At 40.9% G+C, this 27082-nt stretch overlaps 1 protein-coding gene across 14 annotated transcripts in view; it reads left to right on the forward strand.

The window, feature by feature from the left end:
- Positions 1 to 27082, forward strand: part of cep104 (centrosomal protein 104) — a 176196-nt gene that overhangs the window by 14742 nt on the left and 134372 nt on the right. For all 14 annotated transcript variants that reach the window (XR_009442759.1, XM_059638113.1, XM_059638121.1 and 11 more), the window contains 5 exons: positions 1013 to 1075; positions 8495 to 8571; positions 12662 to 12830; positions 17767 to 17922; positions 19239 to 19463. Coding sequence is in view for 13 of the 14 variants with exons in the window: in XM_059638113.1 (XP_059494096.1) it covers positions 1013 to 1075; positions 8495 to 8571; positions 12662 to 12830; positions 17767 to 17922; positions 19239 to 19463 (690 nt within the window). In the remaining variant the exon portion in view is untranslated. The remainder of the gene's footprint in view (positions 1 to 1012; positions 1076 to 8494; positions 8572 to 12661; positions 12831 to 17766; positions 17923 to 19238; positions 19464 to 27082) is intronic.

Consider the following 27082-nt stretch of genomic DNA (forward strand, 5'->3'; position numbering starts at 1 on the left):
TCAACACTAGATTTGGAATTTGAGAGGTCCGTTTAGAAGTCTAATAACGGGAAGAAGCTGGTCTTGAACGTGTTGGTGCATGTGTTTAAGCTTTTCTAACTTTTGTCTGACAGAAGAGATTGTGGCTGGGGTTGGAAGGATCTTGATGTTGGCTCTGTTTCCATGGCAACAAGAAGTGTAGATGGAGTCTGTGGATGGAAGGATGGCTTGCTTGATGGTATGGGCTGTGTTCATAACTTGCTGTAGTTTCTCTCAGTCCTGGACAGGACAGTTGCCGTACCAAGCCGTGATGCAGCCAGATACAATGGTTTCTGTGGTGCATCTGTAAAAGTTGGTGAGAGTCTTTGTGGACCTGCTGAATTTTTGTAGCTTCCTGAGGAAGAAGAGGTGTTGTTATGTCTTGACCGTTGTGTCAGTGTGGGTGGTCCAGGACAGATTGTTGGTGATTGTCACACTTAGGAACTTGATCTTCTTGACCATCTCCACCTCCTCTCCATTGGCCTAGGTAGGAATGTGTCCCCCTCCTTGCATCCTGAAGTCAATGACCAGCTTTTTAGCTTGACATTGAAGGAGAAATTATACCATGTCACCAAACACTGTAGCACGCAGAGTGCTGATTGATTAGCATGTAGACTTTGATTAGTAGAGGTATTGCCGAGGAGAGTGTACAAGTTAACAATGAATGATAGTTAGCTGCCAATCTTTGTTTGAGTCAATCTGTCTTTATAATTTAAAGAAATGTATACAGTTAACAGTCAAACAGAATTAGTTTCTGCACTAGCCATGGCAACACCTCCACCAGTCATAGTCCATGTGTCAATCAGCATTCTCATCTCATGCAGTTTCAATGTGCCCCCGTTTGGCATTCTTGAGAATCATCCTGTGATAAAAAGATATGACAAAATATCGTGTTCAGCAATGCTGGAAGTATTTAGATTCCATCTTTAAAATTGGCTATTTATCTATGAAGACCAGCATAATTTATATCTTAACTGTGTATATTTGCTTTTAGGTTGCCCTGGTAGCTGTTAATATCCTTGGAGATCCAGTAGAACACAGTGAGACAAGTATAACTGTGAGTAGGAATAGATTAAATAATAATTGACCTTGTTATTATCACACTTCTGTTGCATTACAGAGCATTGCATTTTCCTGAAGATTTGAGAGAATTTCTTTTGTTCCGAAGTGATTTCATTCCAAGGTAAAAGGCAGAATTCTTAGACAAAATCTAAAGTAGCAATGCAGCTTGATTCCTGAACTTGGTTTGTTATCTGGAAAATTAGGGATGGGGATTGTAGGGGAAGAACTTGGCTTGGGGGTCTTAGAATTGTGCAAGGTGATATGATAAAATTGGTATTTGGTCAGACATAGTAGGAACTGCTGATGCTGGAGAATCTGAGATAACAAGGTGTAGAGCTGGATGAGCACAGCAAGCCAGGCAGCATCAGAGGAGATGGAAAGCTGACGTTTCGGGTCTGGACCCGATTTCAGAAACCCAGGTCTAAACCTTGTTATCTCCGGTATTTGGTCATCCTGCTTTTTGTGAGAACAAGATGATGTGAAAGAGTGCCAGAATAAGTGGAACCCAGAATCCATTCTAGCCATTAAAATACCTTAATGGGAAGTTATACACAGAGCTGTTAGTTCTGCGGTTATGGTAGAAGCTGATGGAAGGCTTAGCTTTTTCAGGTAACTGGGCCAATCATTACCTGCTCAAAATGTTTGTACACCGTGAAATAGAAAGATCGTTTTTCTTTAATCATTGAACCGTTTGGACATTGCCTGTAGAGAGGTCAACACAGATAACATTTCACTTTTTTATTAGAACTGGAAGACATCTAGCAACAAACTGCTTTTCAGAAAACACATCAGAAAAAGATTAAAAGGGAAAGGCTCGTGTTGAGGTGGAGGGCAAGAATGATTGCAATAGTGCTGAAAGGCAGAATGTAATTCTGAGTTATACAACCATACGTTACAGATGTAAGTACTTAGCCCAAAATAGAATAAAATGCAGAGGATTCTGTCATGGGATTGTGGTGGAGAAGAAAGGTGTGTAGACCTGGACAATGTTAATCACCTTGCTGACTTTACCAGTTAGGACTCATCATGCCAGATATGAGTATAGTGGCTCTCGCAGGCATCCTCGAATACCACAACCTGGTGTCTGAATGTGGACTAAGATTTAGAAGTATTAAGCTATGTAAACTGCTTGATAGAAGGATGATGTGTGTTCCTTGAGCTTGCAGTTGAGAGTTTCATTGTTCTAATGTGGGAAACCAAAATGCTGTTCAAGCGTGTGAACGAAACAGAGTTAAAGTGACAGGCACTGTTAGGGTTGTATGTGTAGACTTGAATCAAGACACACGGCAAAGTGATTAGCCAAAGTGGAGGAGAGCGCATCAAGGGCATGTCACAAAGCTCTGGGAGAAAAACAACAGATTTACAATTGTTGGATAGATTTGGTGCAAAATTCTTGAGGGGGAAGAGAATAACTTTTACAAAAGCCTGTTATTGATTGTTTTAATGGCCTAGTCTCAAGGGTTATGTCTCACGTTTAAAGCTTGTTTGCAGCCCTTGAACCCTTTAACTGAATTTTTATCCCCACCTTCATTTTGGTTCAGTTTGGTGAGGGAATTTGTGTGTCATTCAATTTGTAGCTTTGGTGAAGAATTCACTTTTGCTGACAGCTGTACACATTGAATACCTTGTTTTTATCTCAGCATTTTTCAACATGTTTAAACCTAATCAGGAAAGATAAATCTCTACCTTTCGGGGGAATTCTGTCCTCGGGAATACTTCTCTGACCTCTATCACTATCTTTTTTTTGTAGCCTTTTGCTTTACTTTGTACATAATTCACTGTATTACATATTCCAAGTGTTTTAAATGTTGAAATATTGAGTCACCTTAATAATTTGATACAAATGTGTTGGTGCGCAATCTTGATGGTAGTAGAAGGTGAATGAAGGAAGAACTAATGTTTCTCCCCACTTGAAGTTTGATAATTTCACCCTTTGAAGTACCTAGAAACATTTTCCTGTTATTTCAAATCATAAGTGATGTAGATTACTAGTTTGTTATGGTGCACTGACTTTACTGCTTCGCACTAAAGTGTTTGTATCATTGCTTGACACAGGAAAGTTAATTCCAACACTTCCCCCATTACAGGCCACAAAGTAACTAGCCTGTAATTTCCGGTTTTCTGCCTCCTTCGCCTTCTTGTATAGAGGTGTTATATTAGCTACTCTGCAATCAAAAATCATCCAGAATCCAGCAAATTTTGGCAAATTAGTGCTGACTCATCCATGACCTCCATAGCTGGATCTTAAAATCCTAAGATAAAATGGATCAAGATCTGATGACTTGACGGTATGAAGCCCGAGCACCTAGATATTCAGCTTACTTTTTAAAATACCTACAGAAACTCTTGCTATCTATTTTTGCATTTCTACCTAGCTTCCTCTCATACTTCAATATCTTCCTTCTTGTGATTCTTTTAGATGTTTTTATATTCTGTCCCGTCATTTGACCTACTACTTAACTTTTGCACAATTATGTTTTTCCCTTAAGTTTGATGCTTTCCTTAAACTATTTATTGAGCAATGGATTATGCATCCTCCCATGTCAATTTTTTATTTATTGTCGGCACACACACATCCCTGGCTAAACTTAGCCTCCAGATCTGCTTACTCAACGTTGGTCCCAGATCGTATTGCTTGCACTGTTGATAGGGAATTTATGTAATCGCGGTAACTATTTTTTCTGGTTGTCTGAGGGAGGTATCTATCCCTGCCCCCTACGAATAGCAAGAATTATTCTGAATTATCTGTATCCACTTAAATGTGTCCCACAGTGTATCTGTTGATCTGTTGCTTTGCCTAGTATTCCAACACAAACTGTTTTCGTCTCCTTATTTAAGTTGAAATGCTAGTCTTAGATTTTTATTCCTTTCAATCTGGATGTAAAATCCAATCATATTGCTACCTAGGGGTGTCATAGAGTCCCTACAGTGTGGAAACAGGCCATTTGGCTGAACTAGGCCACACTGTCCTCCGAAGAGCATCCCACCCCGATGCATTCCCCTACCCTTGCATTTCCCATGTCTAACCCACCTAATCTAAGCATCCCTGGACACTGGGCAATTTAGTATCACCAGTCCACCTACCCTGCACATCTCTGGACTGTAGGAGGGAACCCAAGCAGACATGGGGAGAATATGCAAACTCCATACAGACACTCACTCGAGGGTGGAATTGAACCTGGGTCCCTGGTGCTGTGAGCCACCATACCACTTTGATTTTCGCTCCGAGGTGATTAGTTAATCCGGTCGCATTACATGACACCAAATCTAATGTTCTTGCTCTCTGATTAGTTTCAGATCAGAATAGGCTGCTGTGTCTACCCAAACTTGAACACTCAGCCTATTGTTTTTTTAGTTGCAAGCCTTGTCAAATACCCTAGTTATATCATTTGATAGAACACTGGTTCCAGCATGGTTCAAGTGCAGACTATCCTAATGCTTTAGTCCCTGCTCTGGCCATTTCAAAGGCCAGTGCTCCACAACCCTGTGTACACTCTCCCACATTAGTTTTTGAGTGTTATCCTGGCTTAACAAAGTTGACAATTGAGAACCACAGGACATGTGGTTAAAGTGAATATCTAAATAACCAACAGCAGTGATGTGAAAATAACATTTTTACCTAACAAATAGTTGGGATCTGGAATATGATCTGGAGTATGATGCAGACAAATTCTGTATTGGCTTTCAAAGGGATCTGGTAAACAACTGAAGAGAATTTTCAAGACAGGGACGGGGCGATTTGAGCTGGCCTTCAGCCCGAATGGCTGCTTCCTATGCTGTAACCACTCTGATTTAATGTTTCTTAAAGGTAGTTGAACATTCCTCCTTACTTCAAAAAAATTTTCTTTTTCAAGGGATAGCAATTACCTGTAAGTTTATTCAAGCTTTATTGTTTGCTGTTCTGATTAGTTGAAGAAGTTTTACAGTGTACTCCTTTGTTTGGATCCTGTTATCTGATGAATACAATCATTCCCAGCAGGTGGCATTAGAACAGTTATTCTGAACTAATGTACTGGAGTTTTTCTCAGTGGCCAACCAGAAGGTGGAACTGATAAATTTTTGTTTCTTGCTTTAAGGAAAATTTAGGTCATTGCCCATCAATCTACTTTTTCAACATGTTTGCTCCAAGTGTTGTGCTGACATGCAGATCCACCTCCATGATCCTGAATCCTTCAAATTTCATAAACTGTCATCGATGAATGCCTGTCTGACCTCAAGTGTTGAATATTGGAGGGAAGTTCCAGGGAGGGTAATTGAAGCAGCTGAAGATGGTTAGGCCTAGGGGCTTAGATCTTTGAAATCCAGCAACCACAATCATCTTCCATTGTGCTAGGTATGACTTTAAACTAGTGGATTTACCTTGCTTGGTTTATTCCAAATTCAGTATTGTTAGGGCACCTTGATGCTAGCCAATTTCACCTCACCTCTTGAGTTTATCTAATTTATCCATATTCATGCCAAGGCTGTGATAAGGTCAAGAGCTGACTACCTTGGTGGAACCGAAGCAGAACATCGGTGAACAGGTCTTTGTTGTATAATTGCTTCTTGATATTGTACCTGATAGTGGTCTCTGTCACTTTGCTGTTCAGTCAAGAATAGAGTGATGGGGCAGTTGTAGGTTGGATTTCCTTTCTTCTTGTGGACTCAGTTAAAATGCCACCTGTAGTCACACCTGTGGACCTTTTTGAGCTAGCTGAATTATGCACGTGGTATCATTGGAAATCTTTTTCTCTGCCTGAGCAGAACCTTTTTACTTCCATTTTGTCATGTATTATTTAAATTAAAAATTTGTGCTTGTCCATTTAAAGTGCAAGTTGGGAGAGTAGTTTGCATCTAACTTCAAGCCTGTTGAGGTCATAAGATTGAGTTCAAAAATATTTTGGACTTCCTCTTTTGGTTGGCGTGTGGTTTTGATCCCAGATATGGAACAAATACACCAAGTAGATATTTGTTAGGATCTGGCTTTATTTGAAGAATAAAATGCATGGAAGAATCCAGGGATTTTTAAAAAAAAACAGATTTCTCGATCAATTTAAACACGAAAGAGTCTTTATGATACAAGTTTTGAACAAAACAAGCACATCCAACAAAGACCAGACATGTACACTGAAAAATAAAGATTATGATGGTAAATAATCTAATCCTCTGTAAAGGCGATCCAGTGGATTGAAACTTTTTTTCTTACAATTAGCCTTCACAGCAATAGGGTTTTGAACATTTTTATGAACTTGTTCACAAGGTGTGGACAGTATTTATTACCTAATTCTAACTGTCCTTTAAAAGGTAGAGGTGAGCAAATCTGGAAGGCTGTCTCCTTTTATTCTGGGTTTAGGTGAGCAGGTCACAGCTCAGGTCTGTGATCTGTCCCTACCATTAAGCTCTTATGGTTCAAGTCTGCAGTGCCTATATGATGCCTACCATGAACCACCAAATGCACGCAGACATACCAAGGCAAATTTCTGTAGTTAGACTTCTATCATTAGAGCTACTTGAACTGACCCTATTTTCTCAAACTTGCTCACAAATAGAACGTTTTTTTTAAATTTACCAGATCATGTCTTGGCAGCTTTCTTCTGTTTACTCATCTGAATTCTCCAAAAATAGCCTCTGTATGAGGAAATATAAGAACATAAGAACTAGGAGCAGGAGTAGGCCATCTGGCGTCTCGAGCCTGCCCCGCCATGTAATAAGATCATGGCTGAAATGGCTGGATCTTGGAGTAATTATCTTCATGGTGACCTTATGTCTTTTTTGCTTCCAGAATCATCTCTGCTGGGTCATAAGTTCAAATCCTTTTTATGAGCGCAGACACGATGAAACAAACTGAAAGTGAACAACTGCTCAGTACTCTTAAACTAAACCTCTACATTTATATACTCTTAACATAAGCTGCAGTCAAGTTGGAACTTTTTTCTTTGGAGTATAGAAAGGTCATATGTGATTTAATTGAAAATGATAAGATCCTGAAGGGACTTGACTGTAGGATGTACGAAGGCATTCCTCATGTGGGTGAGTCTAGATTCGGGTGTCACATTTTAAAAACAAGGGGTCACTCATTTAAGACACGGTGGAAAACTTTTTTTATTCCCACTGAGATTCATGAGTCTTTGGAGTTTGTCAAAAAGTAATGGATGCAAAATCTTTATTTTTAAGGCAGAGACTGATAGATTCTTGACTGTCAATGGAATGAAAGATTATCAAGGAAAGTAGGGTTGAGGTTAAAATCAGATTAACCATGATCTTATTGTGGTTAGAGATAATGGGAACTGCAGATGCTGGAGAATCCGAGGTAACAAATTGTGGAGCTGGATGAATCCAGCTCCAGACTTTGTTAACCATGATCTTATTGAATAGCAGAGCAGGCTTGAAGGAATGAGGGGCCTACTGTTAGTTGAATCTATTTTGTACAATAGAGTCAGTTATAATGATAAGAGCTATTTATATATTTTTTATAAAGCAGCCAATTCGAGTTACTACCCACCTACATAATTCTCCCTTGTAAAAGAGCACTGCTAATCCAGCCCAGTTTGACCTCGGTTGGCCTCTATGCAAAATATCAAGGCTCAAACCGTAAACCCTGGTGGAGTATTTAAGTTCTCTGACAGTGACTTTGGAAAGTTTGCATTTTCTAAAACTATCGCATATTTCAACTCGTTGGAAACTTTATTCTCAGAACGTTTGTCTGGACCCCTACCTATGCATTACCATTATCTGGGCTACCTTGCTCAAAACTTTGATGATCTAGATGAAATTGTAGTCTTTAAAAGTATCATTTGAAGATACTTGTAGCTCTATATTATGAGCAGCCTTGGACTGGATCTTTGCTGAGCTGGAGAATTTTCCTGACTATGGGAAGTTGCATTTTAGGGTCAGCACAGGAGTTTTTAAATGATATTAGCGACCATTCCTGTGTGAATTTATAGCATATAATTTTTTATGCCTCCCTCTCCCAGCTTTTGTAATGAAGCCAGTAACTTTTATTGAAGAGGCCAACAAGTATGATCTGGATTATTCTCTGAAAAGAAAGTGCTTCAGTAACAAAAATGTCCACAGGAGTTATGTGCACACTTGTAACTATGTGAACTAAACTGTGTCTTTACAGGAATTGGAATCATTATGTAGGTGCCAGACTGAGTGGAGAAGTACTAGATTTAGGGGGTACAACCTGTATATTCTTACAAGATGAATTTGGTAGTAAAAGAATTTTTTTTTGTAAAATTGTATTGATTGCAGTATGAAATGTACAATTTTATTAATTAGCCACAGTTGAATTGAACTGAAGAACCTTTTGAGTAAATGAGGTTTTTTTCCACTGAAGCTGAAATAATTGAGATAAAATGGCAGGACTACTTAGTTTTAATCCAGCCTTGTTGTATTATTTAATTTTAAAAAAACTATATTTTTTCTCTTACAGCCCACAAAAGATAAGCTGATTGATCACTATCTTGGTCATAGCCCAAATGACCCAGCACTTGATGGGACTTGCTTCAGGTAAATAGTTGTGAATGTTCTTGATTGAATGTTAAGTCTTTGGATAATAAAGCAAATAGCTAAAACACTCGGCACTGTATCCATGTATTGTACCATGGGACTGTGCACGTAGTTTCTGTGAGGAGAGACATCTCATGAGATGTATAAATGTGTGACTTTTTTTCACCAGCTGATGGCCCGTTATACAATGCCGTAGGAATAGGTCTTCTGTTTGGTTTGAACTGCTAGTTTCCCTCCAAGTGGTATGGCTTTGTGATGTTAAGGCAGTGCCATTTAAGTAAATCTATTGTAATAAGGGCAAAAACAGAAATTGCTAGAGAAACCCAGTAGGTGTGGCAGATTCTGTGGAGAGAAAGCGTACTTAGCATTTCAAGTCCAGTGACACTTTTTAGACTTGCTTGTAGTTGGATAAGGTTGGTATATATGCTGAAGATGGGGTGGGGGGACGGGGAGGAATAAACAAAAGGTGGAGGTGGAGCCTAGAGAGAGAGAACAACAGTTGGGCAGGCATGGATAATGGTCTTCCTGGAAGAATCAATAGCTGGTAATAGAAACCATTAGTTCCTAACAATAGATTGTTGTGGTTCAACCCGTGTGATTACAAGGCCTGGTGTGTGGGGTTTGAGGACATGGAGGAAGGTGCTCAGGCCCTAGGATTATTGACCTTGACATTGAGTCCTGAAGGCCTGCAGGGTCCCCAAGTGGAAAATCAAATGCTGTTCTAGCATGCACTGAGCTTTGCTGGAGCACTGCAGCAAGCCTGACCTGGATGTTGGCCAGCAAACTTCGACACAATCTTCCGACAAGTGATGACGAGGAGAAGGACTGTGGGGCAGGCATGTGTAATGCAGGCCAAGACACCATGGTTGTGTTGAAGTGGCAGGCACCTGGAAACCCAGGGTCATTTTTATGGACAGAACGTGCAAATCAGTCACCCCTGCGTTTTGTCTCTCCAGTGTAGAAGAAATAAGATGTGAGCAGTGAATACAGTAGACCAGATTGAATTAATTGCAGGTTAATCACTGCTTCACCTAGAAGGCAGGTCTGGGGCCTTGGTCAGTGAGGAGACAAGAAGTAAATGGGCAGGTGTTGCACCTTCTGTGTTCAGAGAACATGATATTTCCTTGGGTGGAGCTGTATAGAATGAGAGGTCATAGTTTTAGGATTCGGGGTAGCAGATTTAAAACAGATGAGGAAAAATTACTTCTCTCTAAGGCTCAGCAATCTTTGGAATTCACTACCCCAGACTGGTCTGTGCTAGGGCATTAAGTAAATTTGAGGAAATAGACAGATTTTTAATTAGAAATAGGTTGAATGTTGAAGGAGAGTGGCAGGATAGTGAAGTTGAGGCTATGTTTGCATCAAATAATGGAGCATGCTTGATAGGCTGAATTGCCTACTCATCTTCTGATGTTGTGGATTCGTCCCCTTGTGTTAAAACCTTTGCTGTTTTCCTGTTTATTATTTCCTCTCTGGTATTTGATCTATTCTGCTTCAGTTGGAGCTTGTTATGTTAGCTACAGCTCCTTCCTGAACCAGGCTGTTACTGTTATCACATTTTATAACAAAGTGTTTCCCCAACAGCCCTTTGCTGTGTTCTTCTGTTTTTGTTGCCTGTTGCCAATTAGCATATGGCTCTGGCACTAATTGAAAGATTATCATTCTTAAAATCCATGTTAGGTCATTCCTTCTAGTATAGATTAAGACAACTGGGTTTTACCCTAATTTTCCAAATTATTATTATTCCACTTTTTGACATCCCTTAGCCTGCCCGCAGAAGGACAATACTCTTTGTCTCTTTCCTAAGTGAGAGAATCCACATTTATATTTTGTTCCCTGCACCTCATTCCAAAACCATGGTGCCTTGACCTGCATTGCACTTGCCTTCCCCGCAGTCCTTCTCCTTGTCATCACTTGGAATATGTTGAACTGGACCAGTACTTGGAGACTAAATCAAACTGTTGGAGAAACTGAGTGAGTCTGGCAGCATCTCTGAAGAGAGAAACAGAATTTGTGTTCTGAAGAAGGGTCCGTTTGGACTTGAAACGTTAACTTTGTTTTTCTATCTCTACACATACTGCTGGACCTGTTGAATTTCTCCAGCATTTTTTTTGATCTTTTTCTTCAGGTTTTGCTTTTATTTTCATGTCAGTGAGACTTGCTTCTCCATTGTCACAAAGTCCCTTCTCACTGAGTTACTGCTAGTCCGACCTACCCTTTGCTGAATCAGTTCTCTGGAGTATTTGTGTTCTGGGTAAAACTATCCAAAATTTCCTTCTTTTTTGTTATGTTTGAGTGCCTGAACTTGAATGTTTCTGAGTAGCATTGATTTGAAGTAGGGATGTTTCCTACAGACCTAGAAGTCTTGAGACAGTCTGAAAGTCTGTTGACTTCCACTTACTAGAACCTTGGTATTATGGCCTGTAGTTCTCTCCCTAATCTTTTTTTATTTGTTTTTTGATGACCTGAATTAAAATTGGGGAGATTATTACAAACTTTATTTACTGTTCACAGAGGAGCAGGATCATGGTGATGATGGATTGCATCATTCATTTACCAGAATCTAGGAAGAGATAGCTATTGATTACACAATGTAAAACAAATTCTTAAGTTTAAAAAGGACTATAGAACATGCCCAGTGAATAATAAATCAATCATTTTAACTTCACTGGAGAAATAGAGGAGTCCTTATAAATGAAGTGAATGTCTTCTGGAGTTTGATTTTTTTTGCAATAGTTAGCATGATTTCAAAAGAGCAGATCTTGCTTCTGCAATCATATTGACTTTTTTGAAGGGAAAACAAGGGTAATTTACATTGAATTTTCAAAAGGCTTTTGGTAACGTGCCTATAATAGACTAATGAATAAATTCTGGGAATGTCAAATGGCAGATTGGATTGCTACCTGGTTTAAAGCCAAAAATGCAGAATGGGAATCAAGGGTGGTTCTTTCGAGTGATAGAATAAGGAAGTTGTCATTGAGAGATAACATGTCGAAATCATTGCTGTTCATAATTTATGTTAATGATTTGGACTTGACAGCTGTTCACGTTGATCTAGTAATCCAAACATCCAGGCACATTCTCTGGTATTACAGGGTTAAATCCCAACGTGGCAGCTGGTGAAATTAAAATGTGATTAATTGTTCCATATGTAAAGTTATATTGAATGGTTAAAATTGAATGAAACATATTTTGAACTCTATTTAATTAATAGAGTAACGTGGAGTAATTGGCGAGGGGAACGCGATTCATTTGTTCTGCCTGAACATGAGCCCTTATGTCTTAGTTGCTATCAAATCTGAGGGAAGGGAACTGGCCAAGTTCTATTGAAGGCCAGTTGTCTACTTCCACACTTGGTCACAATGAAACGAGTAGCTGGCTTTGTTATGAGAAAACTTCTAGAATCTTGGGTAATGAGAGTCACGGGATTGAGAGGAAGTTCATGTCAGAAAATTAATTTGCTGCTGAGTTCACCTTATAAAACTTTAACAATGTGCTATTTGGAAGAGCAGGATATCACTGATAGCAACTGTCAGATTATTGCATTTAATGACACATTGCCAAGCAAAGTTTGCTGACAGTTTCACAATCGTCACAACAACCAATTGCAATCTCATGATGTCCAACTCATTTGTTGCAAGAAAGGCTCAACAGACTTTTTCTTTTTGAGCATTTTACTTGGGACAATCCTTGAAGTAGAAAGTTGAAGAAAGAATCAGGTGTTTATGTTTATTCCTCTTTTTAACTCATACTACCAGAGAATTTTGGCCACCTTATGAATGCACTTCCTTGTTTATTACGTTCTCGAGCGGAACTTGAGCACAGAGCTCTGGCTCAGAGCAAGGATGCTTCCTGCTGTACTGCAGGACCCTACTGAATATGCATGTTGATACTGTCTCGATAAAACATATTGGGCTTGGTTTTGCCACCTTGGTCAGTTGAGAGAAAAGAATCTCTGTGACATCTTTAAACACCAGCATTCTATAATTTTGCTTGTTCCTTCCATTTTTACGGTTGGTTATAAGATTACAATGGATTATTTAAAGCTGCTTCATTTATTCAAGGGCAGTTGTTACTCCTTTGCTTTCAGTAAATCTGAGATTATATCACCCCTGGATGACCTTGCCTTTGACATGTACCAGGATCCTGAAGTGGCTCAAATCATACGTAACTTGGATGAAGAGAAACATGAAGCAGTTAAACATGAACGCTATGATTTTGCAAAGAAACTTAAACAAGCTATAGCTGACCTTCAGAAGGTACAGTGTATTAAGATCAAGTGCTATTGAACAATATTTAGATCTACTTCTTAGTAATGATGTGAGGAGCAATTGCATTGCTGATCAGGATATTATCATTGTTCTGATTGTACATGTAAAGCATTCATTTTGTACATTATTCAAAAACATAGATTTTTATGTTTAATTGAGATAGTAGGAACTGCAAATGCTTCAGAATCTGAGATAACAAGGTGTAGAGCTGGATGAACACAGCAGGCCAAGCAGCATCAGAGGAGCAGGAAAGCTGACGTCTTTTAAAATCCATCCCCCCCCCCCCCCCCCCCCCCCCCCCCCCGCGCCCCGTTTCTTTTTCCATTGCATGGATTGCTGAGGTCCATCTGAGGCCAGTGACTTCCATCTGCTGAAATCTATGTCAGCAGTCTGTTCGCTTTGTGTGAGAGCTCCAAGCAGTGGCCATGCAGCTTGAGGAAGGTTGTTTGCAGGTGCTAGAGATAAAATTTGTAAGGCCCCTACTGCTTATAACCATTCCTAGGTACCGATGTTTCTGTGTAGCTCATTCTGTCAGCAACATAAGTGATAATTTGAATCCCAAAATAAACTTGCTCATTTGTGTCATCACTAATACTACCTATTTCCACTTTGAACACATTGCCTGACATTTGTTGCTGTCTCAGCTATCTCCTTCAGAAAATCTCGTTCATATTATCTATATTTTGAGGCCAGATTACTCGCATGCGAACCAGCGGTCTCCCAATTTTAAATCCCTAAGCTTGAGGTCATACCAAATATTGTTTGTGTCTTAACCTTCTTCATGGCCTGTGTTATGATGATACGGCTTTTGGAGGTTATTTCATTCTGCCTTTTTTCAGGGGAGGTTTTAAGACAGAGGTACTGAGCTGTCTATTTGGAAAGCCAGTCAAGACAGCTTGTGAGGCCTAGGGGATTTTGCTGAAAAGTTGGAATAATAAAAGCAGCCTGAATAGGTGTGGTTAGACTCTCGCAGAACCGGAATTTTTAGCTTATTAGTTTTTCAGGAGCAGTTGTTGCTGGATCTGTTGCTGTAATACATCTCACCCTACTACTGTGTCTCGGTTCTCTTGATGTTTTTCCTCTTGGGCTGCTGGAGTTGCATGTTAGAGAGTCTGTTTTCTGAATTTACCTTTTGCCAAGAGCGCATTTATGGAATGTAACTACATTGGAACATTTGATTCGTGATAATTACTGAATTGATTATTCCATTTAAGTTTTCCCAATAGAATTAGAATTAAGCCCATTCTTTTTTTTTCTCTCTTGCTGTATCTTAATTATAGTGTATAATTTGGTTTTGCTTAACGTCAAGTAGTTTTGACCAGTCAAATTGCATTTACCTTTAAAATAAGACAAATTGGGGTCTAGGCTACCTTTTAACATATTTTGACAGGGGTTTGGTATGATCCAGAACACCTGCTCAACTATCACTCCTGTTCTTGTTGACCTACATTGTCTCTGTTGAGTAGCATTTAGGATTTAAAGATTGTTCTTCATATCAAATCCTCATGGCCCTACCTCCTCTTATCTCTGCAATCTCCTCCAGTTCCATAATCCTCTGATAATTAGGCACTGATTGAATTCTGGTGTCGGACATCCCTGATTCTGCCTTCAGTTGACCATGCTGCAATTACCTAAACCCCAGTCTCTTCCAATAGATGTCTATTCCATCTATTTTGCCAGGGTTTTGGTTGACTATCCTGAGTGTGTCAACATCATATTTTGTCTTCTCTGAAGCATCTTCTGAAGTTTGCTGTGTTATAGGTGTTGCATTTATGTAAGATTTTGTTACTGCGTTGTCTTGATCAACACTTTTGTTTTAAAAAATTGACAAGAAAACATAATTTGTAATAACCAAAATTGAGCTGACAGATGGCCAGTGACATTCATGCCACGCAAATGCTAGGCAGTGACCATCTCCACTAAGAGACAATCTGTCACCTGCCCCTTGACAATGGCGTTACCACCATTGAGTACCCTCACTATCATAATCCTGTGGGTTACTACGGAGAGAAACCCAGTTGAATTCGCCATATAAATATGCTGCTATAAACGCATGTCAAAGTACTACATTGAGTAATTCACCTTCTGACTTTCCAAAGCGTGTCCACTGTCAGAGGCAAAGTCCCCACTTGCCTGGATGAGTGTAGCACCTATAATACTCAAAAAACTTTACACCGTCCCGGACAAAGCAGCCCACTCGGTTGGTATCGAACCCACAAACATCCGCTCCTTCTTCCTCCACTACTCAGTGGCAGCATTGTATCATAGAACATAGAACAGTACAGCACAGAACAGGCCCTTCAGCCCACAATGTTGTGCCGACCATTGATCCTCATCTATGCACCCTCAAATTTCTGTGACCATATACATGTCCAGCAGTCTCTTAAATGACCCCAATGACCTTGCTTCCACAACTGCTGCTGGCAACGCATTCCATGCTCTCACAACTCTCTGCGTAAAGAACCTGCCTCTGACATCCCCTCTATACTTCCCACCAACCAGCTTAAAACTATGACCCCTCGTGCTAGCCATTTCTGCCCTGGGAAATAGTCTCTGGCTATCAACTCTATCTATGCCTCTCATTATCTTGTATACCTCAATTAGGTCCCCTCTCCTCCTCCTTTTCTCCAATGAAAAGAGACCGAGCTCAGTCAACCTCTCTTCATAAGATAAGCCCTCCAGTCCAGGCAGCATCCTGGTAAACCTCCTCTGAACCCTCTCCAAAGCATCCACATCTTTCCTATAATAGGGCGCCCAGAACTGGACGCAGTATTCCAAGTGCGGTCTAACCAAAGTTTTATAGAGCTGCAACAAGATCTCACGACTCTTAAACTCAATCCCCCTGTTAATGAAAGCCAAAACACCATATGCTTTCTTAACAACCCTGTCCACTTGGGTGGCCATTTTAAGGGATCTATGTATCTGCACACCAAGATCCCTCTGTTCCTCCACGCTGCCAAGAATCCTATCCTTAATCCTGTACTCAGCTTTCAAATTCGACCTTCCAAAATGCATCACCTCGTATTTATCCAGGTTGAACTCCATCTGCCACCTCTCAGCCCATCTCTGCATCCTGTCAATGTTCCGCTGCAGCCTACAACAGCCCTCTACACTGTCAACGACACCTCCGACCTTTGTGTCGTCTGCAAACTTGCTGACCCATCCTTCAATTCCCTCTTCCAAGTCATTAATAAAAATTACAAACAGTAGAGGCCCAAGGACAGAGCCCTGTGGAACCCCACTCACCACTGACTTCCAGGCAGAATATTTTCCTTCTACTACCACTCGCTGTCTTCTGTTGGCCAGCCAATTCTGTATCCAAGCAGCTAAGTTCCCCTGTATCCCATTCCTCCTGACCTTCTGAATGAGCCTACCATGGGGAACCTTATCAAATGCCTTACTGAAGTCCATATACACCACATCCACAGCTCGACCCTCATCAACTTTTCTAGTCACATCCTCAAAAAACTCGATAAGGTTTGTGAGGCATGACCTACCCCTCACAAAGCCGTGTTGACTGTATTTGATCAAGCCATGCTCTTCCAGATGGTCATAAATCTTATCCCTCAGAATCCTTTCTAACACCTTGCAGACGATAGACGTGAGACTTACTGGTCTGTAATTGCTGGCGATTTCCCTATTTCCTTTCTTGAAGAGAGGAATTACATTTGCCTCTCTCCAGTCCTCAGGTACGACTCCAGTGGAGAGCGAGGATGCAAAGATCTTCGCAAGTGGCGAAGCAATTGCATTTCTCGTTTCCCAAAGCAGCCGAGGACAAATCTGGTCCGGGCCTGGCGACTTGTCAATCTTAATGTTTGACAAAATTTTCAGCACATCAGCTTCCTCTATCTCTATCCATTCCAGCATGCACACCTGCTCTTCAAAGGTTTCATTCACTACAAAGTTCATTTCTTTCGTAAAGACAGAAGCAAAAAACTCATTTAGGGCTTCCCCTACCTCCTCAGGCTCCACACACAAGTTCCCTATGCTATCCCTGATCGGCCCTACTCTTTCTTTGATCATTCTCTTATTCCTCACGTAAGTGTAAAATGCCTTTGTGTTTTCCAGGATTCCTTCTGCCAAGCCTTTCTCGTGCCCCCTCCTGGCTCTCGTCAGACCATTTTTGAGCTCCTTCCTTGCCTGCATGTAATCCTCTCTAGCTGAACTTGACCCTAGCTTCCTCCACCTTATGTAAGCTACCTTCTTCCTTTTCACTAGAAGCTCCACCGCTCTCGTCATCCAAGGTTCCTTTATCTCACCCCTTCTTGCCTGTTATCCTATCTACAAGATACAATGCAGAAATTTGTCATCAGCATCTCCCAAAAGCATGACCCACTTCCATCTAGAAGGACAAGGGCAGGAGATAAATGGGAATGCCGTGACTTGCAAATTCCCCTCCAAGCCACTCATCGTCCTCACTTCAAAATATATTGATATTCCTTCACAGTCACAAGATAGAAATCCTGGAATTGTCTCCCAGACAGTGTGTGGGTCAACTTACAGCTCATGGACCACAGCAGTTGAAGAATACAGCTCACCACCGCCTTCTTAAGGGCAGGTAGGGACAGGCACTTAAATGCTGGTAAGCCAGTGACACCCATGTCCTATGTGTGAATGAAAGAAAAGAAAAGCAGCAAGACATACAGATGGCTTCATTTTTGATGTAAAAGCAGATTAAGCTGGAAAACATTCAGCAGATCAAGCAGCATCTGCTGAGAGACAAAAACTGATTTAATGTTTCAAGTGGCTGACCTTTTACTGGAAGTTATCAAGTAATGAGTAACTCTTAATCGATGTTATGGTTTGAGTTTAGTATGTTCATGCTTGCCTTACACTCAGCACTTCTTCAATTATATATATTTGAAGAAGCGCTTTTTGAAGTTGATAATTGAGCTTATGGATAACAACAATTCATTTTGTTCAGGTAGGAGAGCGCCTGGGCCGTTATGAGGTGGAAAAGCGCTGTGCAATTGAGAAGGAGGACTATGACCTGGCTAAACAGAAGAAGCAGCAAATGGATGACTATAGGATGAAGGTTTACCAGCAGCTAGAGCTACATAACTTGCTGGACATGGGAACGGTCAGTATGGATTCGTGCTGTCATGTTCTAATGTCCTTCAGGGAAGGAAGCTGCCATCGTTACCCGGCCTGGTCTACGCATGACTCCACAACCACAGCAATCTGGTTGACTCTTTACTGCCCCCGGGCAATTACGGATGGCACCAAATGCAGGTGTAGTTAGCAACGCCCACATCCTGTGAATGAATAACAAAAAAAGTCACATACCTACCTTCCCTCAGTAAACAGTGATTTGCTTCCTGTGATGAGCCAGATCTGAGTCTCCAATTTACTGTTGGAGAAGGGGAACTGTAAAGTAAACTATGATAAATTTGGGGGGGAAAATGGGTTCTGCTTAATGTGTTCTTTAGCAATAGCCTGCCAGAGATACCGTACATTTGGTGCTGCATTGGAGACAATGATATAAATTGATTCTTGGCTTCTGATTCTATAGCTCCTGTAGTTGATTATCAACAGTGCCCGTGACAGACCTTTTAAACATATATTAGTTTTAATAAATATTTTTAAATTTGGGAAACACACTTTTCAAAAACAACTCAACATCTATTCTTCCTTCCTTCCCTGAATCATACTAAATGGACGCAATTAACTTTCTGGTGTATCATTCATGTGGTGATGTATCCTGACAATCCTATTCTGATGAAACTTCAACAGTAATCACTGTGTAATTTTCAATAGATGACACTGCATGACCTTCGTAAGCAGGAGAATTGATTAATAGTTTTAAAGGCTGTGAATTCAAGTTTATTCCAGAAATTTCATTGTAATCCAGATTGACAATGTTGTGTGACATAACCTGTGGCAGTTCAAAGATCACCTGTTATTATTTATAAGAAAATCATAGGAATATTATACTGCGTCTTGGTCAATATTTATCCTTCCACCTGCATTACTAAGACAGATTTATTTGCTCAATTCTTCTGCTACATGCAAATTGGCTGTTGTGTTTCCTAAATAACATGACTAGCTATTGTTCAAACTTGCCCAAATAGGCCTTAAAGGCACTTGGGGGAATCCTAAGATTTTAAATAAATGCGACATAAATGCAATTCATTCTGCTCTTTCCTGGGCACAGGCACGTATGGCATGTCACATCTACTATCTCAGTTAACTGAGTGCAGATTAGGAACTGAGCCTAGATAAGTGGATTAGTTGCTATTCAAAGTTATCCCCACATTCTAAATTGGGAACTTAATCTGTTGAGATTTAAGGAGACTAATTCAAATCATGTAGTGAAATATTTAAAGCCATTTGTGGGTTAACAGGTGGTGGATATAATTCTTTTATTTAAAAAGATTAATGATTTTCACCGTCTAGATCCGAAAGCTTCCTGAGATTCCTCTTGAACCAGTGGATCATCCTAACAGAATTCAACAGCAGCAAATGATTTTGGGGCTTAAATCTGCATCAGCTGTGGAAACTCATCTGCAGGAGTCATCTGATGAAAGCCTTGGGCTGTATCTGACCCCTGGAAAGTCACAATGGTCTCCCATTCCACAACAGCATACTCCTACTCCACCTGCCAGATTACCATCTCCAAGGGTATGTACTCTCCTGTAACAGCATGGTCTCTCCCTTAGGAAGGGAGCAATTACCCAGAAATGTTGAAGATACTAGCAGGAGAAGGCCATTTGGCCTTTCCAGCTTGCTGTGCTATTCATTGCGATCATAGCTGATTGTCCACTCATTAGCCTAAACCTGCTTTCTCTCTGTAACCTTTGATCCCATTCACTGCAAGTGCTATACCTAGCTGCCTCTTGAATGTATTCAGTGTTTTGGCATCAACTCCCTCCTGTGTTAATGAATTCCACAGGCACACCACTCTTTAAGTGAAGGAATGTCTCCTCATCTCTGTCCTAAATGGTCTATCCTGAACCCTCAGATTGTGACCTCTGGTTCAGGACACACCCATCCCAGGAACATCTTCCCTGGGTCTACCCAGTTTAGTCCTGTTGGAATTTTATAAGTCTCTGAGAACCACCACCCAACCACCCCCCCCCCCCCCCCCCCCAACCCCCCGGCCCCCCGCGCCAACAATTCGTCTGAACTTTAGTGAAAATAATCCTAACCTAGTCAATCTCTCATGGCCATCCCCAGAATTAGCCGGTTAAACCTTCGCTACGCTCCCTGGAGTACAAGAGCATCTTTCCTCAAAAGGAGACCAAAACTGCACACATTATTCTAGGTGTGGCCTCACCAAGGCCCTGTATAACCTGCAGAAACACATCCCTGCTCCTGTACTTGAAACCTCTTGCAATGAAGGCCAACACACCACTTGCCACCTTTACTGCCTCATGCACTTACATGCTTACCTTCAGTAACTGGTGCACCAGGACACCCAGGTCCCGCTGCACACTCTCCCCTCCTAATTTTCAGCCATTCAGGTAGTAATCTGCCACCTCGTTTTTGCTTCCAAAGTAAATAACCTCATATTTATCCAAATTATACTTTTGTCCACTCACCCAGCCTGTCCAGATCATGCTGAGACCTAAGTCCTCGTCACAGTTCACCCTCCCGCCCCAACTTGGTACCATCTGCAAACTTTGAGATGTTACATTTTGTTCCCTCCTCCAAATCATTCATCTATATTGTGAATAGTTGGAGCCCCAGCACTGACCCCTGTGGCACCCCACTAGTTGCTGCTGCCAATTTGAAAAGGACCTATGAATTCCTACTCTTTGTTTCTTCTCAGCCAACCAGTTTTCTATCCACCTCAATACACTTCACCTAGTCCTATGTGTTTTAACCCCACACAGTAATTTCTTGTGCAGGATTTTTCCGAATGCTTTCTGCAAGTCCAAATGTACCACCTCGACTGGCTGTCCCATGTCATCTCTACTAATTACATTTTCATAGAATTCCAACAGATTTGTCAGTGTAATGATTTCCCCTTCATAAATTCATGCCAACTCTGTCTTATCCAGCCACTGCTTTCTAAATGCTCTGCTGTAATGTCATCTATAATGGATTCAAGAATTTTCCCCGCTAACAATGTTAGGCTTACTGGTCTATAATTAGAGATAATGGGAACTGCAGATGCTGGAGATTCCAAGATAATAAAATGTGAGGCTGGATGAACACAGCAGGCCAAGCAGCATCTCAGGAGCACAAAAGCTGACGTTTCGGGCCTAGACCCTTCATCAGAGCACAAAAGCTGACGTTTCGGGCCTAGACCCTTCTCACCACCTCCCTTTTTGAATATTGGAGTGACAGTAGCTACCTTCCAATCTGCAGGGACTGTTCCAGAGTCTATAGAACCTTGGAAGATGACCACCAATGCATCCACTATTTCGAGAGCCACTTCCTTAAGTACTCTGGGATACACATTATCGGTCCCTCGGAGTTTATCCCCTTCAATCCCATCAATTTTCCGAGCACTATTTCTCTACTAATATTGATCTCCCTCAATTCTTCCCTCGTACAAAATCTTGCATTCTCCTTCATTTCTAATATCTGATTTGTGTTCTCTTACATGGGGTCAGAACCAGAATATGTGTTCAGCCATTTCTTTGTCCCGTATTATACATTTTTCCCATTTCTGTTTGCAGGGAACCTACATTTGTCTTCAATCTCTTTTTCTACTTGTATCTGTAGAAACTCTTAGTTTCAGTTTTTATGTTCCCTGTAAGCCTCCTTCTGTACTATATTCGCCCCTTCTTAATCAGTCCTTTGGTCCTTCTTTGCTGAATTCTAAACTGCTCCCATTCCACAATATATTAATTTTCTTGGCCAACCTGTATGCATCCTCCTTGAATCGGATAGTATCTCTAATTTCCTTTGTAAGCTATGGATTGGCCCTCTAACCCATTTTGCTTTTGTGCTGGACAGGAATAAACAGTTATTGCGGTTCCTCCATGCAGTTGTTGAATGTTTGCCATTGCCTGTCCACTGTCATCCCTTTAAGTAACTCTCCCCAGTCTATGAAGGCCAACTCGTGCCTCGTATCTTCATTGTTTCCTTCATTAAGATTCAGCTCCCTCGTCTACAAATCCATTACCTCACTCTCCATCTTGATTAAAAAAATTTCCATCATGTTATGGTCACTCATCCCCGAGGGGTCTCTCACAGCTAGATTGGCAATGATTCCCTTCTCATTACATGGAGGCTAGCCTAAGATGGCTTTCTGTCCAGATGGCTCCTCCACATATTGCTCGAGAAAATCATCATATGTACACTCCAGGAATTCCTCCTCTATGGCATTGTGGCTAATTTGATTTACCTAATCGATGTGCAGATTAAAATCACCCTTTTCGATATTTCCTTATCACATGCAATTCTAATTTCATGTTTAATGCCATTCCCGTTGTTACCACTGCAGTTTGGGGGTCTGTGCATGACACCCACTAATGTTTTTTGTCCCTTGGTATTTCTCAACTCTACCCATTTAGACTCCACATTGTCAGAGCTAATATATTTTCTGACTATTGTGCTAATTTCCTGCTTAACCAGCAATGCCACTCCACCACCTTTTCCTTTTTGTCTGGCTACCTAAATACTGAATACCCTGGTACATTCTGTTCCTGTCCCTGGTCACCCTGCTGCCATGTCTCCGTAGTCCCAGTTGTATCCATTTACATCTAACCGCACGATTTTTTTTGATCCACTTTATTGCAAATGCTCCACACATTAAGATCCAAAGCCTTTTAGCTTGTCTTTTTAACATTGTTTGTCTCACTTATTTTTCTTAATAGCCCTATTTGAATTTTGTCATTGGTTTCTCTGCTTATCACTTTTCTTATTCCATTTTCTACCTTTTTTGTTTTTGTCCTTGCTCCCTTCTTCTCTGACTCTACACGTAGGTTCCTATCGCCCGTTCACCTAATGGTAAAGATCTATGTACTGGCTCTAATTATAGAAATGAGAATCTGTAAATTAGTAGAACTTTAATTTATACAAAGCCGTTGTTGTACATTTGAGTACTAATAATATTAAAAAGACATGACAAGAAATATCACACCTAGATTTTAGTGATGTCAGGATTTTTGCTAACTCTTGGCCTCAGAAGTCACTTGAGTGAAGGATGTGCTTAGTCTCTTGATCTTTCTTTTACTTTTCTCATCCACTATCACTTCCCCTTTTATGTGAACAAATCAAGTGTCACAATGCAATGCTAACTGATTAATTCTGTACTTTAATATCTGTAAATGACAAATGCTGCTTGGCAATTTTTAGTCTCTTTTGAGGATAAAAAGGACAGTCCAGGTGGTGAAAAGGGTCTTTGAAAATGTATTTAATGAAGGACTACAGAATAAATTAAAACACTGAATAAAAGCGGAAGTAGCAGAATGGATACAAATTAGCTAAGGGATTTAAAAAATGGACAGGGTATCCATTCACTGCAAAACCATTACTGTCTTTGTTATATCAATGACTTGGAGTTACAGGATACAATTTTGAAACTTGCAGATGACATGAAACTTGATTGTGTAGTGTACAGTGAAATAAAAATTATTAAATTTCTAGAGGGTATAGGCTGATGGAATGGTTGAGTGCATGCCAGGTGAGATTCAACACTGAAAAGAATTTGCCAGCTTATAGCGAAATAGCAGGAAATGAGCTCAACTGATCTTTAAGATTTTTTATTTTAAAATGTGATGATTTCCGTTTGTCCTAGTGAATGAAATTTCTGCTGAATGTTGTAACAGTTACTTCTAAAGGTGACCAGTAAGACCCTGCCATCTCAACCTCTCCCTTCGTCTGAGGTATGGTGACCTTCTGGTCAAACTCAGCACCATTTTCTTTTCATGAGGAAGCACTTTATGGTTCTCTGTAACTGTGGCATCTTTCACTTCACTTTTTTATACTGTGGACACCCGCCTCTGTGTCTGCTTTCTAGCACTTAAGTTTTGATTTTTTTTTAAAATGTAGCTTTGAACTGAGTACCTATTGACTGTTAACAAGTATTAGTGAGTTTTGAGAAGATTTGTAGCTCGGGTTGAGGTTCTGGATGTGAGTTTGCTTGCTGAGCTGGAAGGTTAGTTTTCAGACCTTTCGTCACCATTCTAGGTAACATCATCAGTGAGCTTCCGACGAAGCGCTGGTGTTATGTCCCGCTTTCTATTTATCTAGTTAGGTTTCCTTGGGTTGGTGATGTCATTTCCTGCATTGATGTCATTTCCTGTTCTTTTTCTCAGGGGATGGTAGATTGATCTGGAGCCAATGTGTTTGTTGATGGAGTTCCGGTTGGAATGCCATGCTTCTCGGACATTCCAACCGGAACTCCATCAACAAACACATTGATTTGGAGCCAATCTACCATTCCCTGAGAAAAAGAACAGGAAATGACATCACCAACGTGGAAAATGACATCACCAACCCAAGGAAACCTAACCAGATAAATAGAAAGCAGGACATAACACCAGCGCTTCGTCGGAGGCTCACTGATGGTGTTACCTAGAATGGTGATGAGACGTCTGAAAACTAACCTTCCAGCTCCGTGTTAACAAGTATATCAGTGACTAGTTTAGAGGCAATGGCCTAGTGGTATTACCACTGGACTGTTAACTCAAAGACCCAGATAATATTCTGGGGACCTGGGTTTGAATCCTGCCATGGCAGGTGGTGGAATTTGAGTTCAATACGTATCTAGAATTAAGATTCTATTAATGACTATAAATCAGTTGCCGATTGTCGGGGAAAATCCCAGCTGGTTCACTGATGTCCTTTAGGGAAGGAAGCTGCCATTGACAAGCATACATGTGACTCTAGACCCACAGCAATGTGGTTGACTCTTAACTGCCTTCTGGGCAATTAGGGATGGGCAATAAATGCTGCCTGCCCAGCAACACCCTCATCCTGTGAATGAATAAAGAAAAAATAAACAAAAAACTTCCTTCGCCTGCCAAAGCACTAACACTTTTAAAGTGGACTCTCAAAGGATGGAAGTGCTAGTGATATGAGAAAAGTGACAGAACTGCAGCAAAATATCTGGTAATCTTTTGCAACTTTGGCTTTATTGCTGTATCATCATATGTCCAATCATCCGTTTGAGGAGGCAAGCCAGTAACCTCGAGGGTTGGAATATAAAAGCAGCGATGTGCTTCTGAGACTTTATAAAGCTCTAGTTAGGCCCAATTTAGAATACTGTGTCCAATTTTGGGCCCCACACCTCGGGAAGGACATACTAGCCCTGGAGTGTGTCCAGTGGAGATTCACACGGATGATCCCTGGAATGGTAGGTTTAACATATGATGAACGGCTAAGGATCCTGGGATTGTATTCATTAGAGTTTAGAAGGTTGAGGGGCAATCTAATAGAAACTTACAAGATAATATATGGCTTAGAAGGGGTGGACGCTAGGAAGTTGTCCGTTAGGCAGGGAGACTAGGACCTGTGGGCGCAGCCTTAAAATTAGAGGGGATAAATTTAAAACGGAAATGAGATGACATTTCTTCAGACAGAGTGGTGGGCTTGTGGAATTCATTGCCATTGGAGTGCAGTGGAGGCCGGGACATTAGATGCCTTCAGGGCAGAGATCGACAAATTCTTGATCCCAGAAGGAATCAAGGGCTACAGGGAGAGTGCAAGGAAGTGGAGTTGAAATGCCCATCAGCCATGATTTAAATGGTGGAGTGGACTTGATGGGCCGAATGGCCTTACTTCCACTTCTACGTCTTATGGTCTAACCCATTCTTTGCCTTCTCCTAATGATGCTTTAACTGGCCTTATACAGTCAGCATTGGTTTGTGCATGGGAAATGGTGTCCCAAAAATTTGATTGAGTTCTTTGAAGTAGTGACCTAGAAGATAGATGAGGCCAGAGTGGTAGTTGTTGCTACGAGCTTCTGCGCAAGGCCTTCGATAAGGTACTGCTTGATCAATTGGTTAGTTAGGTTATATCGCATGGGATCCAGGGAGAGTTACCCAGTTGGGGACACAATTGGCTTGATGGTGGTGGTAGGGGATTGTTCTTTTAAGACGAAAGGCCTGTGTACTGCACAGATCAGTGCTGTGTCCTCTGTGAATCGTGTATTTGGATGAATTTTTAGGAGGCATGGATAGTAAGTTCATGGATGACACCAAAATTGGTAATATCGTAAACAGTCTAAGAGCACAACAGGATCTTGATCAACTGGACCAGTGGACTGAGGAATGGCATATGAGTTGATTAGAGATAAATGCATGGTGTTGCATTTTTGTAAGACAAACCATGGCGGGCTATGCACAGTAAATGATAGGGCCCTATGGAGTTGTTGAACTGAGAGACCTGGGGAACAGGCACATTGTTGCTTGAAAGTGCCGACGCAGTTAGACAGGTTAGTTAAAAAGGTGTTTGGCATGCTTGCCTTCATTGATCAGAGCACTGAATACAGGAGTTGGGACATCATATTACGGTTTTTCAAGACATTGGTAAAGCCACATTTGGATTATTTCATACAATTCTGGTTGCCCTGACATGGGAAGGATGTGATTAAGCTGGAAAGTTTGCAAGGAAGTGTTCTGCACCAGAACAAGCTACCTCAAAATATATTTAAGAAGATACCCTAGACCTGTGAAAGGCAAGTGCCAGGCATTGCATTCCGGATGCTAATTGATTATTCAACTATTTGACATCAAGCAAAACGAACTTTATTCATCTACTACAGTTAAAATTTAAAAAAAAAAGAAATTGGAATAACTTAACTGGATTGGAAAACTTAACAGAATAATAGATAATGAACTACTACTAATTAACTGTTGTAATATAGTAACATCCCAAAAACACAACTTCACAGAGGCAAATTCAGAAGAACAGATTGTGTCACATGCAACTCCAGAAGCAGAAAAATCATTAAGACAACTGAACAGCAGGGAGAGATGTACTGTGGTTTCCACCCAACTTCAAGACGCATCAACTGCTGGTACTGAAATTAAAAATCCTGGTTCTGTGGGATAACAAGGGGCACTGCTGAATAATACAGTAGGCTAGGCAGCATTAGAGGAGCAGGGAAGCTGATGCTTCGGGTCTGGACCTTTCTTTAGAAATGGAGGAGGGGAAGGGGGCTCTGAAATAAATGGAGAGTTTAGAGGGCAGTGATAGAAGGTAGATAGTGGAGCTGATAGGTGGAGAAAAGACCGACTTGTCAAGGAGGTGGGGATGAAGCTATTAAAAGTGAGCGTAGGTAGGTAGTTGGGACGGGCGTTGGTCAGTGAGGTGGGAGGGAAGATGGACAGTTCAAGGAG

Source organism: Stegostoma tigrinum, chromosome 28 (genome assembly GCF_030684315.1).
Source record: "Stegostoma tigrinum isolate sSteTig4 chromosome 28, sSteTig4.hap1, whole genome shotgun sequence".
Lineage (NCBI taxonomy): Eukaryota > Metazoa > Chordata > Chondrichthyes > Orectolobiformes > Stegostomatidae > Stegostoma > Stegostoma tigrinum.